The following is a 26,027-nucleotide window of genomic DNA, read 5'->3' as shown; positions in this document are numbered from 1 at the left end:
GAAATTCTGTTTTTCATTTGAAACTAGACTTCAGTATTTCTTTAATTCTGGTTGTGCATTTAAATACAAATTACAGGCTAGAGATGCCCTCCCCTTGCCTCCCAGAAACTTCCAAACAAAAAAACCTACCCACACAAACAAAAAAAAAACCCCAAACCCCTCTACCAGTATATGAAATGTTTGATTCTGTGAAACTAGCAGCTGGAATAATTAGTACTCAAAATATCATATTCTTTTATTCTTATACCTCTTCATCCACTTCTAGAGGCATCATTGGAAGTTGCTAACAGCGTTATGACTTACCCATGATTTATAAAGTCAAGCAGAAAATGAGTGGCAAGACACCTGGCATAGAGTGAAATGTGTTCTAAAATTATGCTTTCTTATTACTAATAGGAATCTTTCATATTCCCAAACAAGAATGCTTTGTAATACACTAGAGACATGAATACCATTATTTCATTTCTTTACAGCAAACAAAGGGATGTGCTTTGTATTTAAGGCAAACGTGTAATGTCCTCATAATTGCTATAGCCAGAGGAGTCCGAAGTAAGTGATTATCTGTGTAATCATCTGAAAGACAGTACTTGAAACCCAGTCAGTAACCAGCCCTTTGAATTTATTAATCAATTAAGTTTTTAAAAGCACTATTATCTCTTCTTATCTCAACATTTGTACTGAGGTTGTGTTGAGAGATGGGAACCTCTTATGAAGCAGCATGTGTGCTGATGGGAAGTGCGACAGAGGAAGAAGGAATTGGTGTTTTTATATATATGTGTGTGTGTGTGTAAAATGAAGATGCTGAAATTTAAAAAGTGTTGAAAACAAAACAAATTATAAATAATATAAAATAAAAGAAAATTCTGTTATTATGTTCTTAGAGAGGGATCCTAAGAGGTATTGATATTTTTGTTTTTCTTTGGAAAGTGTGTGTCTGTGTTAAAGTTTACTGTGTTTGGATAATTCCAGAACTAATACTGTTAGTGGGAGCTGGTGCTTGCAGCATTCTGGTATGAGGTAGTGTCCTGCCATGGGAATTCTGTCCTTAACAAATGTAAAATCTGATGGTTAGATAGTAATCAGTCTGAACGACTGAAAGGCAGGAATAGGTGCTTCTTGGCAAGCATAGGTTTTTATCAGAAACTTGATTTAAATACTCAAGGAGAAATTTAGGAGTAGGTGGCACACTGGATTTAGAGCATTTGGCTGTTACCTCAGGAAGCTTAAGTTAAAGCCCTGAACTAGGTCACAAGTGAAAATGAGATTTATGGTGATGTACAGTGAAAAATTGGCACAGTGCACCTTGTTGCCAAGCACCTCATCTGCATTGCCTATATACTTTGTGCTTTGCATTTTAAGATCCTGTAGCACATTTGATTAATTATAGAAGTCTTATAAATACATATATATGGCTTGGAATGTAAATATATATGTGCATATATTTAAAATATATACAAATACGTAAAAATCTATGATAACTTTATTCTTCACTCATGTTAACCTTGTGATTAGATCGAAACCTGTAGACAATCTTACTTTAATGTAGAAACGACTGGGATTGAAATCTATTTAAGGAAAGGGAAGTAGGTAGCACAAGAGACCCCTTTAGCTTAACTGCGAGTGTCTGAATCTGCTGAAAACCAAAAGAGAAGCATCCCAGAGATGGAAGAGCAGACAAATACCTTTTGAGAACTACAAGGGCATTTCCAGGGTGTGCAGAGGTGCGGTTAGAAAAGCAAAAGCTCAGCTTGAATTGAAATTGGCCAGAGGTATCAAAAACCACAAGAAAAAGGTGCTTAAGGTACATAAACAAGCAGAAACAGAACAGAAACAATTGCCTGCTGTTAAACAAGAGAGGTGGATTAGTCACCAACAATGTGGAAAGGCAAAGGTTCTCAACACTTTGTTCAGTTCTGTCTTTACTGGCACTGTTGGGCCCCAGTCCCTGGGAACAAAAACTCAGGTTTGTGTAAACACAGACCCACTGTCAGCAAAGGAAGAATTGGTACCTGAACTATTACAGAGCTTGGCCCCTACAAATCAATGGACTCTGGCAATCTCCACCTGAGGGTGTTAAGAGAGCTGGTTGATGTCGTTGGGGGGCCACTCTCCATAATCTCTGAGAAGTTGTAGAGACGGGGGACATTCCAGAAGAGTGGAAAAAAACTGATGTTAAATAAATCTATAAGAAGGGCTTAAAGGAGGATCCAGGAAGTGAAATTATAGACACAGCAGTACTGCCTCTGTCTCTGGGAAAGTCATGGAATGAATTCTCCTGGGGGCTATCACATGTATGATGAAGGAAAAGAGTGGGAAAAGGCAGCACAGATTCACCAAGGGAAAATTGTGCTTGACAAACTTGACTGTCTTCTATGGCAAAGTAACCTGCTTGGTTGACATGGGGTGAATGGTGGACAATGTCCACCTGAATTTCTCCAAGGCTTTCCGTATAGTTTCCCATGCCCTGCTGGTACAGAATGGGTCTGTTGTGGTCTAAACAAGCGGTCTGTGCGGTGAGTGTGGGACTGGCTGAGTGGCTGCATGTGAACAGCTCCTTTTCAAAGTGATAACCACAAGTGGTGTCCCCCAGGGATCAATACTGGGGTCAACATTTTCTTCACAAGTGAATTGGAAGATGGGATCAAGTGTACCCTGATGGACTTTAGAGATGAACAAAATAATGGTAGAACATACACTTAACCATGTTACTTTTGGAAATGGAGGGCTACCTTATAGAAAATAAAGCCTTGAAAAAAGAGCTGGAGCTATTAAAGAAGCCTAAACTATAACTTTTGTTTGTTTGTTTTGAACACAAGGAATAACATAAGGATAATGTGTTACTCTGGGTGATCGTAAAGTAACATAATCTATGAAGGTCCAGAACTTTTCTAAGTGAAATAATAACAGTATTAATGTGGCAGGAAAAAAGAAAGTAATAGAACCACTTCAGTCTGGTGGAGTATGGTTTATGGAGTATGGAGTATTTTTTTTTTATATTTCTTAATTATCTTTGCAACATTTGGCCATAAAGATAACTCTTGACTGAAGCGAGTGTTGTAAAATGTTAGAGCAACGGGGTGTCTCCTTGCTTCCTGGCAGATTCTTTGCTAATTCCTACTTGCTTCTAATAGTAGCTATCTGGATGGATACTTGAGAAAACTTTGGGACTATTGTTAATATTCGTGTGGGTCAAGACTGAATTTCAGAATTTTGAATATTTCAAACCTTACTCTTTTTTCTGAGAAAATGAGTAACCATGACATGAAACCTTGAGTGCAAGAAGTTCAGTCAGTGAATCAGGTAGATGTTTGTATAAGTTTGTAGGGTTTTATACAGCTTTTTGACCTTTTGGATTTTATATCTAAATGAGATACAGGGAAATATGATGTCTTGTGCTTGTATCAAATGCCACCTTGATTTTCTATCAATTCTCAATTTCAAGTATTGTGGCAGGCCTATTTATAGGCAGAATTTTAGATGCCATCTATGAACTAGCCTCGGTATTTCTAATAGAGTACATGCCTGTCTCATATGATTTTGTTCAACCATGATATTAAAATAGTAAATATCAAATGTCTGTAGTACTCCGGATAAGAGAGGTGAAGCTACATTTCTTTCACTTCATTTCTTTTCACTAAGTTTTTTCCAGGTCAGTGGAGGATATAGTGTACTTGCAGTATCTTTTAAAAGGCACTGATTTCCAACTTGATTTCCATGGAGAACCAGGGCCACCTGGAAAATATTGGCAAGATTTGAACTGTTAATTGGTGTAGCAATTCTCTAGAAAATGTGAGTTCACTGTTGAACTCTGTAGATTGACTCAACTCCACTCAATTTTATAGAAACTTTTAATAAATATTACATGTAAATCCGTCTGTGTAAAACTAGGTAGCATAACTTTTTTAGTTGTTGATAACTTCTAAATGTTTGGGGGTGATACAGTACTTAGTAGTTTGGGTTTCTTAAAATGTAACAAAACAGCCTTCCTCCTTCTTCCCAAAAAAAAAGGTTTCTACTTAGGAAGTTCTTTCTGGGTTCAGGTTAAACCTCAGGAAAAGAGGTCAACCATTTTTCAGTAAAATACGTATACTTGCATACCTGTAGGTCCTTCAAAAAAATGGCACCTTGTTGTGACTTGCTTGAATGACTTGAATTATAATACACAAAATTAATGCAACTGTCATGATAGGATCATATGTGCACTTGAGTTTTAATATTTGCTAACACTGACTTCATGTTAGTGCTTTTTAGGGTGAATGAATAATGAATAATATTCAGAAACTGTTGACATAGTTGAGTAATAGAAAAGTGGCTGTTATGGAAAATGTAGTTTTTTTAAAAGACTTTATCACAAATACACACAAATGGAATTTCTGCTTTTCTTGTGAAGTTCATTGATTTTTAAGTGGAGTTTCTCACTAGGCAGTGTGGCTAGAAGCTACTATCTTTTTTAGTGAATGCTTATATCACAGAAACAAAAATAGATTTTCCTACTGAAAAAATGATAATAAATGAAGCTTTCCATGCAGCAAGTTCCAGCTCATGCAAACTGCATTGATCCCATATAATACTGCCTGAAAAAAGTCATGCTGACAGAATTGTATTTGAATTTCTACACTTGAGTAGATATAATTAACCTCAGTAAGATGAACCAGAGTAATACCATTTTGTCCTTCTGTTGAGGAAGTCAAGAGTTTCAGGGAATTGCAGGTTATATACAAAGCAGCATAAAGGCATCTCTTCTGCTACTTACATTCAGGATATTATGGGTATTCAATAATTATTTGGTTGCTATGCTGGTCAGACTATAGCTGGAGTAGTAGGTACCTTTCTGAGATGCAGATGAATTGGAAAAGTTCTAGAGAAGGAAAGTCTAGAAACTGACACCTGAGGAATGCTGGATTAAATTACTTTTTTTCAGAGAAGAAAAGCCTGAAGGCCGATGTTTGTAAAAGATAAGCAGAAAGAGGAAGAATATTACCCAATGTCCAGGTCTATGTTCAGGAAATAACATGGTTAAGTAAGAAAAAAGTGGAGTTTGACATCTAGAAAAACGTTCTAATAATAAGGATAAGTCAGTACTAAAATAGATTGCCTAAGGAGATTGTAGACTTCTTTCACTGGAATTATTAAAATCAGATTAGACAAATAACTGTGAAGAAACATTGCAGTATGGTTGCAGTAGGTGTTAGAGCACGTTGTAACTGAATGCAATTTAAGGGGTTTTGGATTAAAAAAGTCAAGCTCCACTTTGTGAGGAAGTAGAAGAAAATCTTTAAGTACTCTCATACAGTTTTTTCACATCTATTTCTACACAGCATCCTTTCGGTTGTTTTGGGGACTTTTAAAAAAATGTGCTATAGAATAACAACCTTTGTCAGAAACAGTAAATGAGGAAACAAAACAGCTGTCAGAGCAAACTTTAAATTAATGTTTTGCACCAATCAAATTTTATATCTCAGATAACTTAGTTTTGTTTTTCAAATAAAAGATGCATTTGTGCCACACAAGTGTTAAGCTTCTTGAAATACAGGATTTATTCTTATGGGGAAAAAATGTTTTTGTGTTCTAGTCTTCATTTTACTTTTCTGGGATTTTTGGATTGTTTTGGAGCACAGTTATGTTTAAAATAAATTAGAAGGATTAACTCAATACTTGAATGAATCAGTAGGGACACTTTAGAAAGGAAACTGCTGCTTTGTCAATGAATAAAGTCAGATCTGTTTCAGAGCATGTCTGTGATTGGTTGGCATGTGAGAAGTTGTCATGAATGTCCTTAATGTGTTTCTAAATATACATTAATCTATTAATGCAAAGCGGTATGTAACAAGTATAGGAGTGTGATTGGCATATGCAAATATTTTCTTAATGTATTAAATATTTTCTTCTCTTGATTAGTCATTGAAGAAAAATTAGAACTACAGTATGTTCAGTATATTCTGTTTTCATACATGGTATGAAAAAAAATTACCCAACAGCAAGTTCTGCAGTAAATAAAAAAATACAGGAAAATCAAATTCAAATTCTTTGAATTTTTGTCAGGTGTTTGTCAATACTTTATGCCTGGAAAATAAAAGTCTGCTTTGTGGGTTTTTCAGAACATGTTTTTCAGATCTTCCTTCGAAATAATACTAGAAAACCTTCTTAGTCTATCACATTATGTTATGGTATGAGAAATGGCCTCTCGATCACTTTTGCCTTTCTCTCTGATATCACAGTGCTCACTGAGTCAGGTTTGTGCTGTCAGGTGGTCTAAATTTTTTTTCCTTCTTGCTTAATATATTCAGCTGCTCTCATCTCAGATATGTGCAGTCTCTCTCCCTGCTGTAAATGTTAGGCACAAGAGCTTGAGCTAGAAAGGTTGCCAGTGCTTCTATTTAAGAAGAATTTGATCTTATAACTTTGAAGCACAGTTATTGATTTTTATTTCTTTTTAATAACACATTTTCATAAAAGATGAAAAGCAGATGGAGCAAAATTTTTCAGCAATGGAGAGAATAGCTCTTGACTGGCACACAAATACTGACATTGAGATGAATCCATATAGCAAAATATGCTCTATATCTTATATTCTGATATATCTGAAGTAGGAATTGCAAAGTAATCAAGCATTTCATAAAATTCTCAGTAGAAATGTGACACTAAGTAATATAGAGATAAGTGAATGTCTTCATAACCCTTTCTTTTATTTAATAGTGAATATTTATAATATTATGAATGTGCTTTATGCTTTGTTTCTTTTAATGTACCTCTATTATAAATCAGACCTCTGTCCATCTATCAGCAGTTTTGTGGATCTTCATGGTCTGCTGATGACAGAAAATATCCAATGACTTCTTTGGTTTAAATTAGTGCCCCTCTCAGGAAGATTTGATGATACTATTTTTTACAGAAATATGCAGGAGATGACAAGACTGTGTTTTTCACAGATCTATAAATATTACAGCAAGGAAGGGACATTTTAATAATCTGCTCTGACATCTTATGTGTTGTGGAGCATAGATTTCATCTGACTAGTCCTTCATTTTCGACCAATAATTTCTGACTGAACTAGAACATGCTTTTCTCTTTTCCTGAAATGCATCAGTCTTGATTGAAAGTCTGTGCAGTGGTAAATACAAATGTTGCCATTGTACATTTTAACTCAATTATATTTACTATTATTTTATAACAGTGGTAATATTCCAGGGGAATATAGATATCCCCGTGTTGCACGTTTTGTTTGCCCTGTGTTGGCTTTAGCCCTTTCATTTCTGGTATATCTGTCTGCTATATGAAACACCATTTAGTGCCATGTGTTTGTCACATAAGCTATTACTGACTGATTAGCTTGGTGAGTGACTGAACTGTCATTGGTGCTTCTGGATGCCTTTAACTCTGCTGTGCAGCATCCTGACTTTTTCCTGTTATTTGGTAGATCTGTTTTACAGTACACAGAGATGAGAAATGTTCTCTTGGCATGCTCCCTCTAATTCTTTATAGGTTTTGATTATAACCTTGCCAACTAAAAACAATATTGTGTTTATGAAAGCTGGCGTGCAATTTAAAATGACAATATACAACATCAGGTACTCCCTGTGCATTCTGTTTAGAAAGCTGGAGTCTTGGTGTGATAAACTTGTGATGCCTAAGCAGGCCACACAAATTGTTCTGACTTCCTCTCATCACTAAGGCTTTCTCAGCAGGCAGCAAGGATGGGGTTGCAACATCCAGGCATCGTTCTGGCTATTCTGCTTCTGTGACTAAAGAGTGTGTAGTCATGTTGACTCCTCTGGGTTTTGGTTATTTGACAGAATCACTGCTAGTCACAGAGGAAAACTCTGCCCACAGATACCTGACTTTATATGAAAGAGAAGATTGACCTTGATTTGGTAAGAGGTTACAGGAAAGTAGTTATGCTTATCTTTGTTATTTATGGGATTTGGTATTTGATAACATTTGGAACGAAAAATAATACACAAAAGTTCTTGATATGACTCAAGAAACTGAAAAGAATTCCCATCTGTCTTGCTATGTATTTATTTTAAATAGAACAACCCCTTATCTTACCATTTTCCACAACCATTATTGCAAACTTGTGCTCTTAGTTATTTACTTTTTCCAGCAAAGTGCAATAGCTGCTTCAAAGGCTATCTGCTCTTCCAAAAGAAACTATTTATCAAAAAATTATCAGCTTAGGAGACAAGGGAAATTGTTTGTACTTTACTGGTGCCAAAGGGCTGATCTAATAAAAACAACTCTTGTAAGTCACCTCCATTGCATTATACAGCTACTTAGAAGGCAATGGTCATGACTGCAAATGAATACTAGTGATATTTCACACTTCTTCCAGGAAAATAAATGTTCTGTGGCTTGCTAAATAGGACTTTGCTTCTGTATACAAATCATATGCCAGTACTACAATTACTTTTATTGGAATCTTATGCATTTTATTAAAAAAAAAAAAAAAAGAAAAAATACTTCAGTCTAGCACACACTCAAACATAGGATTTGCTCCTGTAATCAGCTTCACTAAGGTTCTGCCAGAGGCCAAGCATCAATATAAGCTTGATTTCAAAATCAGTGACGTGAGGCTTACATGTCCAAAGTATAGGTTGGTGTTAATTTCAGCATTGTCTAAACAACGTAATTAGTATGTAAAGAAGCCAGAAATAAAAAACCTGTTTGTCATGTGTAGAAGCACCGATATATACTTTTAGATAAAGTTGATATTTCTCAACAAGAAGAAATGTTATAAACTTAAACTGTGTGTTTTTTCCTTTCTTCAAGCAAAAGCGTTCTGTGGCCAGACACTGATTCTAAGGAGAGCACCTGGCAGGAGTGTGGTTAACCTCTCCCTGGCCATCTCTGCAGCTCCTCCAGGCTGCTGGGAGGGAGGAGTGGGAGTTACCAGCCATGCCTCTCTAATTCATGCTTTGCTTATGGGCTCCACCAGCATTTGTGTAGCACTTACCAGGATGCACTACTTTTGGGAAGGGGTGTGCTGCAGCTTTCAGACCAGCTCCATGTATTGGGTTTTACTGGGGAGGTTTTCTCTCAGCTGTCAGCTGACTAGAGTATATGGTGGTTTTTTTGTTTTTGTTTTTTTTTCCCCTCTCAACCTGTTGGTCATGTTACGAGCTGTTTACTTGCTTTTCTTGTTTTGATTCAGAAACATAAACTTTTTTTTTTTAATTCAGAAACATACTTTTATGCCTTGGAAATCTTTTGAGTACAGTTATTTGGACAGTTCCCATATTAGACAGCTTTGTCCCAAAAGGAAAGTGCGTATAATTCAAACCACCAGTGATGAGAAAAATGTGCCCAACAAATTGATGCTGGTTCTTACAGGAAAGGTGAAGGAACTTGTTTAAAAACATGAGTTTGCACAGACCATGTCTCGTAAATTATTCTTTCTTGCTCCCTTGTTTTGATTTAATTTCATTTCCACATGTTTATAATTTCATGTTTGGTTCTCTGTTAATAAGTATGCAATTAATGTTTGATATGAGTTCCAGTGTAAATAATTTGCAGTAGACGTGGTAATGAATATTTTTAAAATTGATGTATATATAGTAGGATAGCAGATATTGAATTCCTGTTCAGCTAGACTCCTGATGAGAAAATTTAGCTGTGGCTTGGTCATCTTGTTCAGCATTGCCTCTGGATTTAGATCTAGTCTATTGATTTATTTAAAGTAGTGAAATAAAACAGAAAAAAACCCCTGTTTTGTTTTAATTCAGTGATACTTATTCTTAATGATGATCTTTTTTTTTTCCACTATAGTGGAAAAAAAAGAGCTTTTTTTGAGTATGTATTTATATTCATTATTATTGTTGTAACATTTTAAAGAGTAGAATGGTCAGTTTTCCCAGAGGAGTAAGACCAGCAGAGATGTTAAGACCTGAACTATAGAACATAATCTTAAAGCATGCAGAAAATGGGGTGGATTAGTGAAGTTACAGTAGGCTGAAGATAATAAGCTCTTTCAGAAAGCTTTTATGTTAATAGATTATTGAATTTCATCTGCTATTTTATCACTGCATAGATTAATGCAAAGTAATATATATGAACAGATGAAAAAGGTTCTCTTTCTACATTAAATGAATTCTATATGTGAATATTGAGCTATCTATTATCACTCAGAAAAAAAGTTATAGCAGCTATTCTGTTTAAAATATCAGAATAGTAGTTGTTGAAAGAGCAAATAAAATCTTAAATGGGAATAGAGAATAAAATGAAAATAATATTGCTACTGTACAGATTCATGGTTCACTTGCATCTTGAATACAATATGCTGATCTTTGTGTTGGAGCTCAGATGGCTCTAGGAGAATAGAAAAGATACATTAAAGGCAGTGAGCAAGGATTTCTTAGGTTGGAAAAGGCTCAGTGGGGGAAAGGAAGGAAACAACACAGACCATTGCATTTTGAGTGGGATCAAGCATGTGAACAGGGTACAATTGTTCATCCCCTCATCCAATACCAGACTTAGGGACATAGATGAAACCAAGAGGCAGGCTCAGGACAAAAACAGATGATGGCTCGTGTATGTGTGGAAATCATTCCTTCTGGGTGTTCTAGATGCTGCAAGTTTATGTGAGTTTATGTGAGGTAACTCCTGGGACAAATGTGAACCCAAAGGCACAATCTCTGACTAAGAGTGTCCCTGAGATGCAAGTCATTGAAGCTGTGTGGAGTATCTGTAGGGATTTAAGTTCTTTCCTGGGTAACCACTGTAGGCCACTGTGAAGAGACAGGGTACTGACTAGGAATGAGAGAGGAACAGGCTTACAGATACACTTATTTAAATTTATGCCTTAATTTTTCTTGATCTAGAACAGTTTTCTGATGTCTAATTTCAGAAGTACATTGCAAGACAATGGCAAAGTAAACAAACAAGTCAAACCAAAATAATACCCTTCAACAAAACCCCTTTACCTTGGCTTGGATCCATTTTGTGTGAAGAATAATTTAAATTATTTGCTACTGAATTAGAAAAAATAGAAATCCTGTGATTGCTTAGGGGAAGAAAGCAAATCAATGATATAGAATAGTCAGAATTCAAGTTTTTATGAATACAAACAATGTGACAAGAAATATGAAAAGAGACTTTACTGTTTTCCCTACCTCTAATTTTCTTTCCATCCAGAAAGATTCTGTTGGCATGTCTATGATGCATGTTCTGATGTGTTGTCTCCGGTTTATTACAGCACTGTTTTTTCTTCTTGTAGGTTAACAGAACCTTCTGGATATTTAACAGATGGACCTATAAATTATAAATATAAAACTAAATGTACATGGTTAATTGAAGGATAGTGAGTATTTATTTATATAATTTAAATTTTCTGACAATTTGGTACTGTGTATTCTAGAGGTTGAAAGAACTCCTGAAGTAGAAACTGCATTTGAATACAATATAAACAGTTTTGGTCTTCAGTTAGTTTGTTTTGTTCTTGTTTAAATGCTATAAAGAATTAAAAAAATAAAAATAAAAGAAGTAGGATTTTTAAGATTCCTCAGAGTTGGCTCAATTCCATTCCCATTCAAATTGCTGGCAAAAGTTAGGCTGACGTTGGAATTTGGCCAGTGCTGCAAACTCTCAAAACCCAATGATAAATTTGTTGCATGTTTGAGTACCTTTACATAAGTTCCACATGTGGTTACAGAATCCCATTATTTCACTCATTATCTTACTAATCTTATTTAACTCATATCAGTGATAAATCAGGAATGGCCTCAAGTACAGAACGCTTATTCAGTTACATGTTGCTCAAAAGTTAGTGCTTCTATAAAGTATTTTCTTTGGCATTCTAGTATTCCTCATGTACTTAATTTAAAAACAATTTTGTGCCCACAGTTTAGATGTCTCATGTCTGTTTCTAATTTTTCAGTTTGTGCAGCACAGAAACACACAGACATGCCCAAAGAAATAATGAGACACATGCATTAGTACGGCTAACTGTTAAAAGCACAAACTGGTTACAGCTCAGTGGGACTCTTCCCCCTCTGGATATGGGTCAGGATTTTGCTGACTCTAGTTCTGAGTTCTACTAACATTCTAGAAGAAAATTAACCTGTTCTGTATTTGTGTTGTCATAATCTCAATTAACTTAGATATCTGTTCTGTTGCTGCAGTTCAGTAAAGGTAAAAGTAAAGTAAAAAAAAAAAAGATAAAAGTTCAGTAAAGGTATCAGAAAAGGTAAAAGTATAGTATCTGATCTAACTTTGTTCTGCTCATATGCAGATAATAATTTAAACACAACAGCAATGAAGTCATGGATAATTTCCAAAATTCTTTAAATAGAAGCTTCAATATCTAGGTGACCAGGCTGTAGCTGAATATCTTTCTGCCCTAGCTAGACTTCTCTTTTTACCCAAACTGGCTCAGGAATGTTTGCACTGCACCACACCGTGCTAAAGTGGAATCATGCCTCAGGAGCACAGGCAAGCTCTACTTTGGAGCTGGTCTTCACTCCATTCCTCCTCTTCACCAGAGATGGAGTGGGCAGCTGGAGGACACAATGTGCTGCACAGTATGTGAGAGAGTAAAGCAACCCAGTAACACAGTGCAAAATGTCAATATACAAGGAAGTCACATATATAAAATACTCTGTCTTAAAAAATGAACAGAGAGTTCTCTCAAAGGACCTGTCACAAAAAACCCACATTTTCCAAACTGACAAATTGCACTCAAGCCTGTCAGAAGCGGGGAGACATAAAAGAAAATAATCATTATGTTTCATGGAATATGTATTGGTAATTTTGCAATACATGAGAAGTCTCCTTTCAGAAAGTTTACAGATCCATCTGGATCTCAGCCAAAAATTATGGAAATTTGACTCCCAGGTGTTGGGAGAGGGCGGGGCAAGCACTTGCACTAATATTGCTTGCTATTTTAGATTTGTGTTTTAAAATTTTCAATAACTAGTAGAATACTGGAATGAGGATGTGCAGGTGATTTTTTTTTCTTGAAAGATTCTTTAAACTTCATAGTCCTGACATTGTAAACTTAAGCTAGTATATTAAAATAAGATATTTTAATTGCTCTAAATTTGTGGTTCTGAGTACTAATAAAATCTGGTAAATTTAAGTCTCTTATTAACTTTAGGGATTATTAGACTTGGACTGAATATGTTATTTTTGATTTTTTTAAGATAAAGTGAAATATTTGCTTGCCCTGACTTTTGTTATTTAACACCTTGAAATGTTTGGTTATTATTATCACTCAAAATGTTTTAATAGAATTATGCTGCCATGATCCATTTTACTGTAAGTTCTTTGTCTTATGAGCTCAATAATTCTGTAAATAATGTTTTACATCAATGTTCTATTTTTTTTCAGCCCAAATGCGATACTAAGATTAAGATTTAATCACTTTGCCACAGAATGTAGTTGGGACCATATGTATGTATATGATGGAGATTCGATATATGCACCTTTAATAGCTGTATTTAGGTGAGTGTATTTATTAATCTTTTAGTCCAAGTACAAACATTTTTAGTTACTGGGGAAAAAATAACATTAGAGGCTCTAACATGTTAACTAACTTGCTTTCTTTTATTAATAATATGGGAACATGTATGTAAAATTGTATTAGGATGAATTCCAAAGCATTACATCTTTGGTTAGGTGATCAGAGCATAAATCCATTTTGTGACTTGTACTTACTGCTAACATTGCATGGAGTGTTAATAGTTAAACACTGGCATTTTCCCTGGAAACCCCTACCTTACCATGGACAAGTTTTATACACATTTTTTGACTTGGTTTTTTAAAAAGAATTTTTCAAATTATATTTAGGCACCATCTTGCTTATATAGTTAACAACCAGAACAGCTAATGCCCTCCTTCCTTCCTGCCCCCCCCTTCTCTCCCAAGGATTGCTTATAAGCATTTTTCCCATTTTCTTTTCTAGTGGTCTAATAGTCCCTGAAGTGCGTGGAAATGAAACTGTTCCTGAAGTAGTTACTACATCTGGCTATGCATTGCTCCACTTTTTTAGTGATGCTGCTTATAACCTAACGGGATTTAACATTTTTTATTCGTAAGTATTTTTTTTAATATGTAATGACTTTTGTTTTTTTCGACGGCATAATGGTTATACTTAGTGGTGTGTTCCTAAAACCAGGGAGCCAGGGTTGTAATAAGTTATTAAGGTACAAGTTAGGGGGAAAAAAATCCCAGAGATAGAGTATATTGTTTTGAGTGAAACCACATGGCCATTCCAAGAGTATGTTTTTCCTATGCCATATGGAACTAAAATGTATCCCTTTCAGTGTTTATCCAACACATGTAGTTGTCATATGGAATAGGAGGGAGATTATATCTGCTGTGATGTCAATTCCCTTCTCTTGAACTAGGATCAAGATTTTTCTTGCTGAATATACTTCTGTGGCTTATGAAACCTCCACTGAAATTCTACTTTGGTTTTTGTGCCAGCCACAAAGATTTTATTCCATTTCTTCTCTACCTCTCAGGTACTTTCCCTTCCTGTTTTCCATCTCAGTCTGCATTCTGCCTTCACAGTTCTTATCTGCTCTGTCTTTTAGTTCCTCTGATGGCAGAGTCCAATCTGGTAGAACTACGCTTTATTCCAGTCTCCTTTTCTATGTCAGCAGTTCTAAAGATGCATCCAATGGATCTGAGCCTCTTCCTTCTTTATGTACCCGCTGTTGATCTCAATTTCTGTCTCATCTGGGACATGCTTGTGACACATAATGCAACGTTCTTCACACTGGATGCTTTAGGTCAAGAGGGGATTGCTTGGTCCTCTTGGACCTGTTTCTTTATGTGGTAGTTTTTCCATGATTGAAGATATACCTGTTCCTTTCTCTCAGTTCTTTCAGATTCTGAAATAGCAGTTACTAGGATGTGGTGGCCAGCACTGCATTTCTTATGTGGAAGTACATGTAATATTTTTTTCATATTCTTTATTAGTTTAAAATTCCTATTTGTGCTTCTGACCATAGCTTTGCTCTCGGCAGAGGTACTTGTTAAATTGTATATGGAAAGATTGTTCCTGTAATTTGCAGCTCGCCTACCTTTGACCAGATAATAAATGGCTATTCAGAGTTTAGGAAACCTCACTAAATATATTGCATTGGAAATGGCAGTCTAGAAGACTGAGTATTTTTAATTTTTGTCGGTTGACATCAGTAAAATGCAATCACCTGGCAAACTTCTCTACTGTAATTAGATACATTTTTCAGTTATCCCTGAAGCTTTTATTGCACTTTTTTTTATTTGTCTTGGGAGCAAATGGCAATATGACATGGCATTCTTAGGGAATGAGAGTATGTGCTCTGCATTCTTTCATTACTTGGTAATGTGGTGCATGCTGCATATCATTGCCTAATTTTTTGGGAAGATTTAAAATAAATGAAAAAACCTGCCAGTTTTTAATTTCATTACATATATAACTCATGAAATTTTATATACTCTGATCTTGTGTTTCTTCTATTGCAATGGATACTTTTAAAATATATATTTTTTAATAAGCCAACAGTAATGATCTTTATGATAAAGAAGTACCTACAATTACTTTTTATGGCTGCATTAATTTTGTTTCTGTTACTGATCTATTGCACTCTGCTTCTGTTACCCTTTTCCTTCGTTGGTTTTCCACTTCATCTTGATGGACTGCTCATATTCCTTTATTTTGGATAAGACAGAAGCACAAAACCTGTGATTTAAAGTGCCATGCCAGTTGCAAACAACAGTAGTTACTCCAGAACAGTCTGAGTAAATTTTGTGTTCCTTGGAGTCGGGCGTCTTGCTTCCAATTCTGCTGATCCAGTTTTTCTCATTTCATTTGAATCCTTAATGAACCTCTTGGAGTGGGAATTTGTCTATTTTCAGAGTGCTGGAAAAAGGGAACCGTTCATCTCCCTGCAGAACAGTCTCCCTGTGAAGTGGGGGGAGAGGTTCCTCACTGTAGTGTGCAGCAGTTAATGCCATCAATAGTTTTAATGCCATGTGTGTTACCAGGCAAAACCCCAAGATGTTTGCAGTTCAGATGTGGGATTTTCTATTTTAGTAGTGTAACAGAGTCAGTCTTTTGAGATATGAGTGTCTAGAAAACAAAAACATGTCTGCTGACAGTCCTACCACAACTACATTTTGTCAAAGACCAGCCTCAAACAATTCTTTGCTAACTTTTAACAGTCCTTTCTTCATTCAGAAAGAGCAAGGAAGGCTATGACCAGTATCCATCTCCCATCTACAGGGAGTGGTTTGTGTTATGATCAGCAGTTTTTATGCAGTAACAATTTATTCTGAGTTTCAACCCAACCCTTTGCTATGAGTCATCAAAAAAGATTTCAGATCCTTTTTGGACTTCAGCAGGCACAAACCACCTGGGACTCTGTTCATGGAATCTCTTGGACCCACATACTTCCAACATCCTCCATCTTCCCCTCATCTCCAAGGAGTTGCTAGCATTTCTGGAACCACTTTGCTTAATTTTGCAGTCCAGTTGCTTGTGATCTCAGTGTTTGGTAGGGTGTATCACAGAAACACTAACTCCCATAATAGTCACAGACTTCTTTCAGCCTAAGCTTTCTTGGTTTTGCAACTCTGACTGCAGAGTTAAGGAGGCACAGTTAAGGTGGCTCCATTATTAATGCTTCAAAGCATGAAGTGTGACCTATAGGTAGTTTTGGGATATTAGCCTTGCATCTTGTATTTTTCCTTACATTGTTTTTCCTGTTTTATTCCCCTCAGATGTTAGACATCTGTTTTATAGTATGGAACAAAGCTACTCAGAAAAACCCTTTAAATGTAAGCCTGTGGTGGAGAATTTAAGCTCAGTCACTTCCAGTGGGGTTGTTCCTAGAGATAATAAGCATTTGAAGGGACTGATTAGAGTGCTGATACTGGAACAGAGGAAAAAAATAGGTGGTAATCGGCCCAGGCCAGACCTGTCCTCCTGCTTAATGTCAATACTTGTTACAGTGCAAGATATTTCTGACCCTGGCTGCATCACAGACTCTGTATGTAAGCCTGGATAAAAACCTTTTGAACTCATTTGCCTGTAAAATCACCATTAGACTTGTGTTTTATCAGAAAATAGAAATTTTTCATGGTAAAAAATACTTTTATCTATCAAATGTTGTTGGAGTACTGTCAGATAAACCCACTGTCATCAGTGACTCGTAATTTCTTTTATTTTACTTTTTTTTTTTCCTCCCCAGAATTAATTCTTGTCCTAATAACTGCTCAGAACATGGGAAGTGTACAACCAGTGTGTCTGTACCAAGCCGGGTATACTGTGAGTGTGACAAGTACTGGAAAGGAGAAGCCTGTGATATTCCATATTGTAAAGCCAACTGTGGCAGTCCGGATCATGGGTACTGTGATTTGACAGGAGAGAAGCTGTGTGTTTGCAATGATAGCTGGCAAGGTAAGGTTTTGTTATGTGGAATCGAGTCAATCTATTAAAAAATCTGCTTTTAATGCATCCTATGTAGCATGCACATTGGCCTCTCTAAAGAATGAACACAGATGAAATACTAGTTCCTGGAATAAATTTTCGTGTGGATATAGATATGCGTAATTTAATGCCATAAAAGGCTCACAGCTTTGATATTTTTTTATCTGAAGGTACAGCAGAAATATGTGACCTGGACTTTCTTGTATTGGGCATTTTTCTTTTTGGATCATTAATTTGAAAAAAATAATGACAGTAATTACTGGAGAGTTGTGAGCACTTCTGAAGATTAAATTCCTCCACAGGCTAATTTTCTATTCTGTTTTTAAATGTCTAGATAGATTTGATTTTATTCCCCCCTCTTTTAATGTCGTATCATCTCATCACATTTTTAGTGCTTCCTGAAGTGAGTATCCACTGTCTGTTTTTTGTTTGGGTATTATTTGTATGAGCCTCTCAATGAAAAAGGAGGGTAAACTGCTTTTTTATAACAGTACAAGGGTTATGTGTGGACATGTACTGTGGACTAATGGATGTACTTTTAGCTTATACTGTAGTTTACTCCCAGTACCATAAATAATTGTTTCTCATTACAGATAAATTATTTAAGATCCTAAATGTTTCATTCACTGACTATAATTATGCTAGATGTTTGTGAATTTTGTTTTTATCCTTTACCACTTCTCTTACAAATCTCAATTGCGTTAGCTTGCTATGAATTGAAATTGCCATTCTTCTCTTAACAGAAACACTAAAATACCTCCAGATTACTTATCTGATATGCCCTCTTCCTATGACTTCCTGCCTCTTCTTCTGTTTTATTGCTGTTTCTTTTTGCATGTCAAAGGAAATGACTTCTTTACTACTATTAGCTGTCACACCTATTACTCCAAAGGCACAAAAAGATTTAATGCATTTCTTAATAATTAATGAGTTGTTCATTAAAAGGCAGTCAGTGCACCCACAGAAGGGAAGTGGTTTAGCTATATGGTCATTGAATGGAAATAGTGTAGACTTGTTACTGAGTCCTTTGGAACTCACCAGGATTGTAGTGCACCGAAAGATCCTGAAAGCTTGATCTCTGTAAGGAAGTTCTGAATAGAATTTGTAGCAAGAATATCATCCTTTTAACTGTGCACGGATTCCTTGCAATTTCAGATCCCTGTGTTCAAAATGGGGAAATGTCACAAATCTTTGGAAATTATTTTTAGTCTATGCCTTCAGTTACAGTGCTAAAAACTTCCTTAGAAGCCTTGAGCACAAAATAAAATTAAAAGTCCAACTTCCTTTGTTAGTACCTTCCTTTCACTTAGCATTTCTGTACATACTGGCTTCTCAATCTTTCCTACAGTGCACAGGATGATATAATTTCCTTTCTTGTTCCTTGGATTTTCACTGAACCTATATAGATTTAAATTATTTTTCTTTTTTATTCTGTCACAGATGAGCTGGCTTGGCTACATAATTGTATTTCCTTACTAAATAAAAAATAATACCAAACTTTCCTTGAACCCTCTGCGAGACTACTTGCTTCTCAAGTCTATTTCTTTATTTATTTGCATTTACATTTTCTATAGTTTCTACATTGATAGTATCTTCTGTATAGGTCATTCACAATGCTGGAATCATAAATTTTCTCTACTTATTTTAGTAGTCTTGCTGTCTGACAAGTTTATCCTTGTTTAGTAATTCAGATTGAGTGACTGGAGGGTCTTGCTCTCTATGATTTTGAAAAGAGTTTTATGTTTTGTTTTTTATTCCCATTTTTTTGTTCAGTACATTTAGTGCCTATATCATATAACAACAAATCATTGAACTGAATTGATTGGGAAGTATAATAATTAAAATCTATGGTTCAGAACATAAACTCTGGAATTTCCTTTTACAACATGGGGTCTCTTTCTTTTACAATGGTGACATCTTGTGGATATTGTGAAAGGAGCAGCTCTGAAGAACATTTCATGTTTAAAACAAGTATTCTGAGAAAAGAAAACACTGTATTTTTTGGGATAGAAAAATTATTTGAGTAAGAAGTAGGATCCTCTGATTATTAGATGCATTTTGTGGAATGTAATACAAAGACCTTGTAGATACTTGCAACTGGCTGTTAGTCATACCAATATAGAATAAAGCCACGACAATAATAACTTTTAGATTTGGAAAGCAAATAATTTATGTAATTTTTTTTTAATTTTTATCAGGCATTGCATTTAGCAAAAAATGTACTTGTTAAATGTAGTGGGTCTTTTTTAAATGAAAGCAGTTTTTAAATAATGCTAGTAATGTTAAATGTTTCTGAGATGGTTGGTCTCATATAGGAGGAAAATTTAGTATTTATGTGAAATCTGGTTAATTTAAACTATTCAGGCAATGTAAGGGAGGCTGAAGTTTTTGCTAAAGAGTGATTCCTTTATAATTATTACATCTTATTACACTGTCCCACTACTGACTAATTTATCTGTATTATACAGCAGAATGTGTTGATGCCTGCAGTTATGGGCTTGGATGTAATTCAGGGAGGAAAAAAACAGCCTTTTAACTGCTCACTTGATCTCTTTTTCTTTGCTAGGCACAGGTAAAAGAGAAATGAGGACTCCACTGAGACAAAAGTGGTGGCTCTTGCATTAGTTGACCTATTTAAGAAGTTTATAGAACAATGCTTTTGCTGAATGTATTCACAGCCAGCAAATTCTCTTTGACATGGGGAACACTGTGTCTTAGATTGTCTAGGCTGTAAAGGAGCATAGAGATTTCCAAACAGTTAAAACTTCTGTAACAGGTGTAAAAATTCAGAATGCCTGAAAGGATTGTGAACAGTTCCACTTTTTTAAGAGGGTTAAGTGGACTGTCTTTGAACATGCTGAAAATGTTACTAACTACTGGGTGTAAAAAGGAAAAAAATAGAGTTCAAAGCTCTCTTAAATTTAAGAGAAATTTTCTTGATACTTTGATCACTGAACATCAGTACTGCAAGAAAAAGGGGAGTCTACTTTGGAGGAGTTACAGGGTGTGTTTACATTAGTCTTTAAGAGCATGAGTAGGGTACCTTCAAAGCAAATCTGATCCTTTTTGTGTATTGTGTGTTGGATTGCATTGTGAGATTGCTTGAAAACAGAGGAACTGACTTCCTTTTAGAAAAAACTGCAGCAGAAGATGAGCTCTAGGGTTGCACATAATGCACACCACCCACAAACGGTCATTTGGCCCTACTGCAAAGTTAAAACACCAATAACAATTCTGGAACATGTTAGTTGATTCTCCCTACAGATCTGCTCCTAGCAGATAGAGATGTAGCAGACCAGATTCTGAAATTAAACTAATTAACTTTGAAATAAGTTCATTAGCAATTCAGGCAGCTTGAGTTTTATAACATCTCTCTGGGGAAAAATGAGCCTTTATGTAAGGAGAAGAGTAAACAATGAAAGTATAAAAGGAGCTATGACTACTGCAGTGTAAAATCAGTATTTTACCTTGCTTATTACTGTAGCATTTATTCTAACAACATTTGAGTATAGCCAGAATTACTATGTCAATGTGTGTCAATGCACAACTTAGGTTATCCTGAAAGAACTAACTAGAGTTGAGTTTGTTCCCATTGCATCAGTGGAAAACTTTGAAGTCATACTCCCTTGTTTGGCCTGCCTTATTCCTCAGTGCTGAGATTTAGTAAAGCTGTGCTTCTGTGATGCCGGTTTATCTGGTTTATTGAAACCAGAATGAAGGAGGTTTGAGATAGGCAACTGCAGTTGAAATGTAGCACTGGAAAGAGCTTGTGCCAAATGCTTAGAGGTCTGAAATCTGAGTTTTTGGCCTGTTGTGCCTGGATGTTCTTGGCCAGAAACCAAACAAGTGTCTAGTTTCAGAGAAGAGGACCTATGATGTAACATTTGCTTCAGACAGACCTGTTTTTGGAAGGAAAAAGACAGTAGAGGCAGGTGTCTGATAACTGTTCTGCCCCATGGTACTGCCCTCTTTGTCTCAGTTTTACTTTCAGAATGTTTCTTGGCCAAGTACCAATTCAGTCAAGAGAAACTGCAGTTTTACAGTCTGGGAGATGTCCTCATATATATGTGCATCTATACTATATGTGCACATAAAAGTACAAACCCAAGGAGTCCTTTCCTCCCACAATTTTAAGTTAAAATCCAATTTATGCACTCCATATTTGTAGACTTTTTTGATGTTTGTCACAGAAACGAGAGTTGTCTAAGGAGATTTTGCATATATAGAATTAGTAGGAAGGAATAGTCTTATAATGCATGATTATTTCATATGTATTAGAAATGTTCTTCCGTCTTATTTTCATATGGAATTTAACAATTTGTAAAGCATCCTTGAGGACTGTGCAATTTGTAAACAAAATATAGCTATCACAATTAGAAATTTAATGTCTGAGAATTATGTATGAGAAAAATCAAGTATCCTTATTGCAAGTGAATGAACATCACAGGTAAACGAAAAGCTAACTTTAAATACCTTTATGTTGTCATTTGACAATTAGTGAAAGCAAGTTTAGCAGAACTTATCTGTTTCGTTTCAATAAATGGCTGCATTAAAGTGGTTGATAATGCTCTGTATGTCTAATTATTCTGAGATTTAGGAAGCGAGTCCCGTGCTATTTGTGAGTTTTAATGAAAAATGTAATCTATTAAAAATAAATCTATGACCTTCTAAATATTTATTTAAAATGCATACACTTAAATGTAGTAAGATAGAACATGCAAACACTTGATTAAATTAATGATTCCATGCAGTACTTTGTTCTGAACACAAGAAGGAGATAGATAGTGCTGATTTCCCTGATAAGGGGCAATTCTAAATTTCGTTCATGATCTGTAGCACCTTCATTTAAGACGAGGAAGAAAGTGATTTCATGCAGCTCAAAACTTGTAAGCTTGATTTCAGAAGTGTCCAAAGTTCTACATTATAACTTGAGAAAGGAAGCAATTAAAGATATGCTGTGATTGAATAGTGAAACAGTTGAATTGCAGATTTATCAATGCTAAAATAGTCTGTAAGTAAAGGGACAAGAAATTGCAATAGATTTTCTGAACCTCAGCATTTGATGACAGGAAATCATTGAAACTGAAGAAGGCATGGAATATATAAGGAAACAGTAAAAGGAACTCAGCTTCTTGATCATGAAATGTGAGTGGGTGTGCTGAACAAGTGACTTAGGATGGAAAGATATCAGTACTGCTTAAGATCTGATCTTGGGACTGATACTGTTACATACTTATAACACTGCTAAAGAAATCTGGTCATACAAAGGTGGAAGTTACTTTAAATTTGAAGGAGGACCAGAATATCTTGCAAAAAAGACTTTGAGTAATGTGTAATTACTTCAGTATAATTGTAAATTAATACATTTAGAGACTAAGAGCATTAAGAAATTGCTTTATAATCTCGGATTGAAGTGTGGAAGGTAACATGGGAGAAAACTTGCCTTTCTATCTCAATTAGAACATGAACTAATGAATTTTATTAATTTTATATACTCTACAAACTATGGGCTGTAAAGTGTAGAGTGCACTAGTAGGAAACTTGAGTTAAAGATATGAAAGCATTACTAGTATACTTTATTTTATTACTACAATTTTATGAATACTAAGAGACTTGGAGAACCATTAGGATAGTCAAGGCTATGGAAGGTACTAACAGAGCATGCTTTGCTTAAACCAGTAAAATGAAGGCTGGGAAAGAGGAGTGTTCCTGTTTATAAACATTTGTGGGGTGTATAGACAGCTCTTTCAGTTCAGTGATATCAACACTGGTAGAAGGGAAATTGGGATAAACTAGCCATCAGAACATCATTGGAAAAATGGAAGGAGGCTTTTGACTTAGAGCTCTGAAGTTTTCTAGAAGTTAGCAGAGATATTAGAGCTAGATATCCTGCTGCCATTAGCATGGAGTCTCAAAAATCTCTAGTCCAATGGGTATTGTCAGCTACTGCTAATCTGAAAAGCTCTGCTTCTTTTAGAGAGTAAGAAGCAAAGCACATTTTTGTTTAAGATGACAAATCTCATGCAAAGTCTACCCAAGAACATACTTGTTCTCGGTCATGAAAGACTAGGGAGGCTTTCCGTGCAATGTGCTGTTAGTAAACACTGCCGTGACATCAGGCCTTATTCTTCTGTACCTGCCTTGTTGATCTTGAGTGGGAGATCTGGAGTCAAACAGCTAAAGGGCACCCTTGAGCAGTACACACTGATGGCAGCAGTGCAGCCTCTTTGGCTTGACTGCTCAGACTGACTCTGCAGATTCCCTACGGCCAGATCTCTTGGATGATCCACCTTCCTGGCTGGGGAAGAAAATGGTATGGCATTTTAAGAACTGCATCAGCTAGTGTGCACTTGGATTTCTGTTTCATTCATGGAGGAGGCTGAGTCCTGGCATAGCTAGCTGGAGACCTAGCCAGGATCTCTCTGCCTACCATTGAGTCTCCTTTGCAACAAGGCTATTTGCAGGATGGGATAAATAATTACATCCGTTGTGGAACTGTGCAATGGCAGCGTAGAGATACATAGATACACCTCCTATCAGAATGCCTGTGAGCCATTCCAGAACATCATTTTATTCTCATTTAAATACTAGCTACATGAAAATACACCTTTCTCTTTAAGAAAGGTGATTTACCTGTTGAGGAATTTATCTGGCTCCAGTCACAGCAGTGAAAGTCTCTGGTGCTGGGAGTGTGACTGACAGAGAGTCTCGTAAATGGTCAGACTGGGAAGTTCCCTTAAAATACTGCTTGGTAAAACTTCTTATAAGATTTTTATTGGAAGTATATTAATATATATTCTCTTATCTAAAAAAAATTTTTTTCATAATCTCACATTCATTATCATGCAAAGATTTTATTGGGTACTAGAGAAAAGTGGTATTGGGTTTGTATTTGCGGTTGAAAAGTTATGTTGAAGCAATGATTCTCAACTCATGATCAAATATCAAACAAATACAGAATAAACAACAAATACTTTATTTAATTGCTTTGATTAGATTGTACAAAAAAGAGGACTGTGAAATTTATATTCAACGCATCAATGCTTTTGGGGTTTTCTTCCTATGATCCTAAAGGAAAAGATTAGGTTTGAAGACAGCAGATGATGTTTAGTCGTTAGGTGGAAATTGATCTTATGACTTAAGCTACTGGAATAGATTGTTACTTTGGCTTTTCATGAAACTTCTCAATAAATAGAAATTAGATTCTTTCTCATGTGTTGTGTGGATAAATCACTTTTTTAAACCTATAGAATTTTTTCCTACCTTAGAGGATAATGTAATTGACTTCCAATTCAGGTTTATAAGGTTGTTTGCTGTTTTTAAATTTTTTTTTTCTCCCAGTGGTTTGACTGACACACTAGGAAGATAAGAAAGAAATTCAATTTTGGGTAAATGGAGGGAAATCATATTTGCATGGAACATAAGAAAACATATTTTTCATTATCTTTGTTCTGCAGCTGTAGTGCTCTCTGTTGCTCAAAAAGCACGTATTTAGTGAATGGGATGTTTCTGAAGAGAAAATGTATTTATGCTGAAATAATGGTATGTGTATTCAAGTAGGAAAATCTATAAGTGATATTTAAAAGTCCTACATTTAGCTTGCTTTTATAAAGCAATAGCCACACAAAAGCATTTGCTTTTTAAATGATGTTTTGTTAAAGCCAGTATGATTCTATTGTTCTGCATTTTTGCAACTATATATTCCGTTTTTGTACTGATTGATATGTAATAGGGTCGTCTTTGCCTAAGTCAGGGGCTTGGAACTATAGAGGATCTTTAAGGTCCCTTCCAACCCAGGCCTTTCTATGATTCTATGATGCATAGTTTCTCCTTTCTATCTCACCTTTCCTGTCGTTCAGCATTGACCAGCAAGGAGGCCCTGAGGCTGGAAGAGAGTTGTCTGTGACATTCTTTCGTCGCTGATCTGGTTCGCAGTATTGTTAAGATTTTTGCGTGGCTAACTTAGTATAAAAAGGTTTTGCTTCTCTTCATTTATTACAGTCAGTGCCATCTCACTGTAATTGGATTTGCCGTACGGATTTTTGCAGCTCCCTGTCTCCAGAAGTGAAAATTCCCGTCGCTTGGCGTGCGAGGAGCTGCGCTGCTTTGCTCAGTGTTGGCCACCAGGGGTCACTGTTGGCCGCGACATCTCCGTGCAGGGTCGCGATAACAACAGGAGCAAACGCGGCTTCACTTTCTGACTGGGGGCACCGTTTTCATCATTTTTAAGCTCTTCCCCGATCAAAGAATACTTAATCAATTGTTTATTTTAAAGCCCTTTTAGATTCAAATTAAGTGTTTCCTCCAGTGGTTTACCAAATTGCAATTTTGCCGAGGTTACAGCTCTATTACAGTATTAATTATTAATGCTTAAGAAATAATATACTGAATTGTTCATATTCTCATTAGACCTCATTCAAATGCCATTAATCTTTTCTGAGTAGAAGGTATAATGAACTGTGGGAATTGAGTGTCTCCATCATTTAGTGAGTGGAAGGTAATTTGGATACAAGTGGACATCATTCTTCTCAGTGAACTAGGAAAAGCTAACAGCTGGTTAGGTACAGGTTGGATGCCTGGTTTTTGTGTATAAGAAGTAACTGTAACAAGTTGC

The 26,027-nt window shown here is 35.8% G+C and overlaps 1 protein-coding gene across 6 annotated transcripts in view; it reads left to right on the top strand.

Moving 5' to 3' along the window:
- Positions 1–26,027, top strand: part of ATRNL1 (attractin like 1) — a 531,556-nt gene that overhangs the window by 84,972 nt on the left and 420,557 nt on the right. For all 6 annotated transcript variants that reach the window (XM_027692113.1, XM_027692108.1, XM_027692107.1 and 3 more), the window contains 4 exons: positions 11,213–11,296; positions 13,324–13,437; positions 13,898–14,026; positions 17,175–17,383. In XM_027692113.1, the coding sequence (XP_027547914.1) occupies positions 13,385–13,437; positions 13,898–14,026; positions 17,175–17,383 (391 nt within the window). In that variant the 5' untranslated portion in view covers positions 11,213–11,296; positions 13,324–13,384. The remainder of the gene's footprint in view (positions 1–11,212; positions 11,297–13,323; positions 13,438–13,897; positions 14,027–17,174; positions 17,384–26,027) is intronic.

Source organism: Neopelma chrysocephalum, unplaced genomic scaffold (genome assembly GCF_003984885.1).
Source record: "Neopelma chrysocephalum unplaced genomic scaffold, ASM398488v2 Primary Assembly neopelma1_85, whole genome shotgun sequence".
NCBI lineage: Eukaryota > Metazoa > Chordata > Aves > Passeriformes > Pipridae > Neopelma > Neopelma chrysocephalum.
Note: the sequence above shows the minus strand (reverse complement) of the source record. Positions and strands in the feature narration are given on the sequence as shown.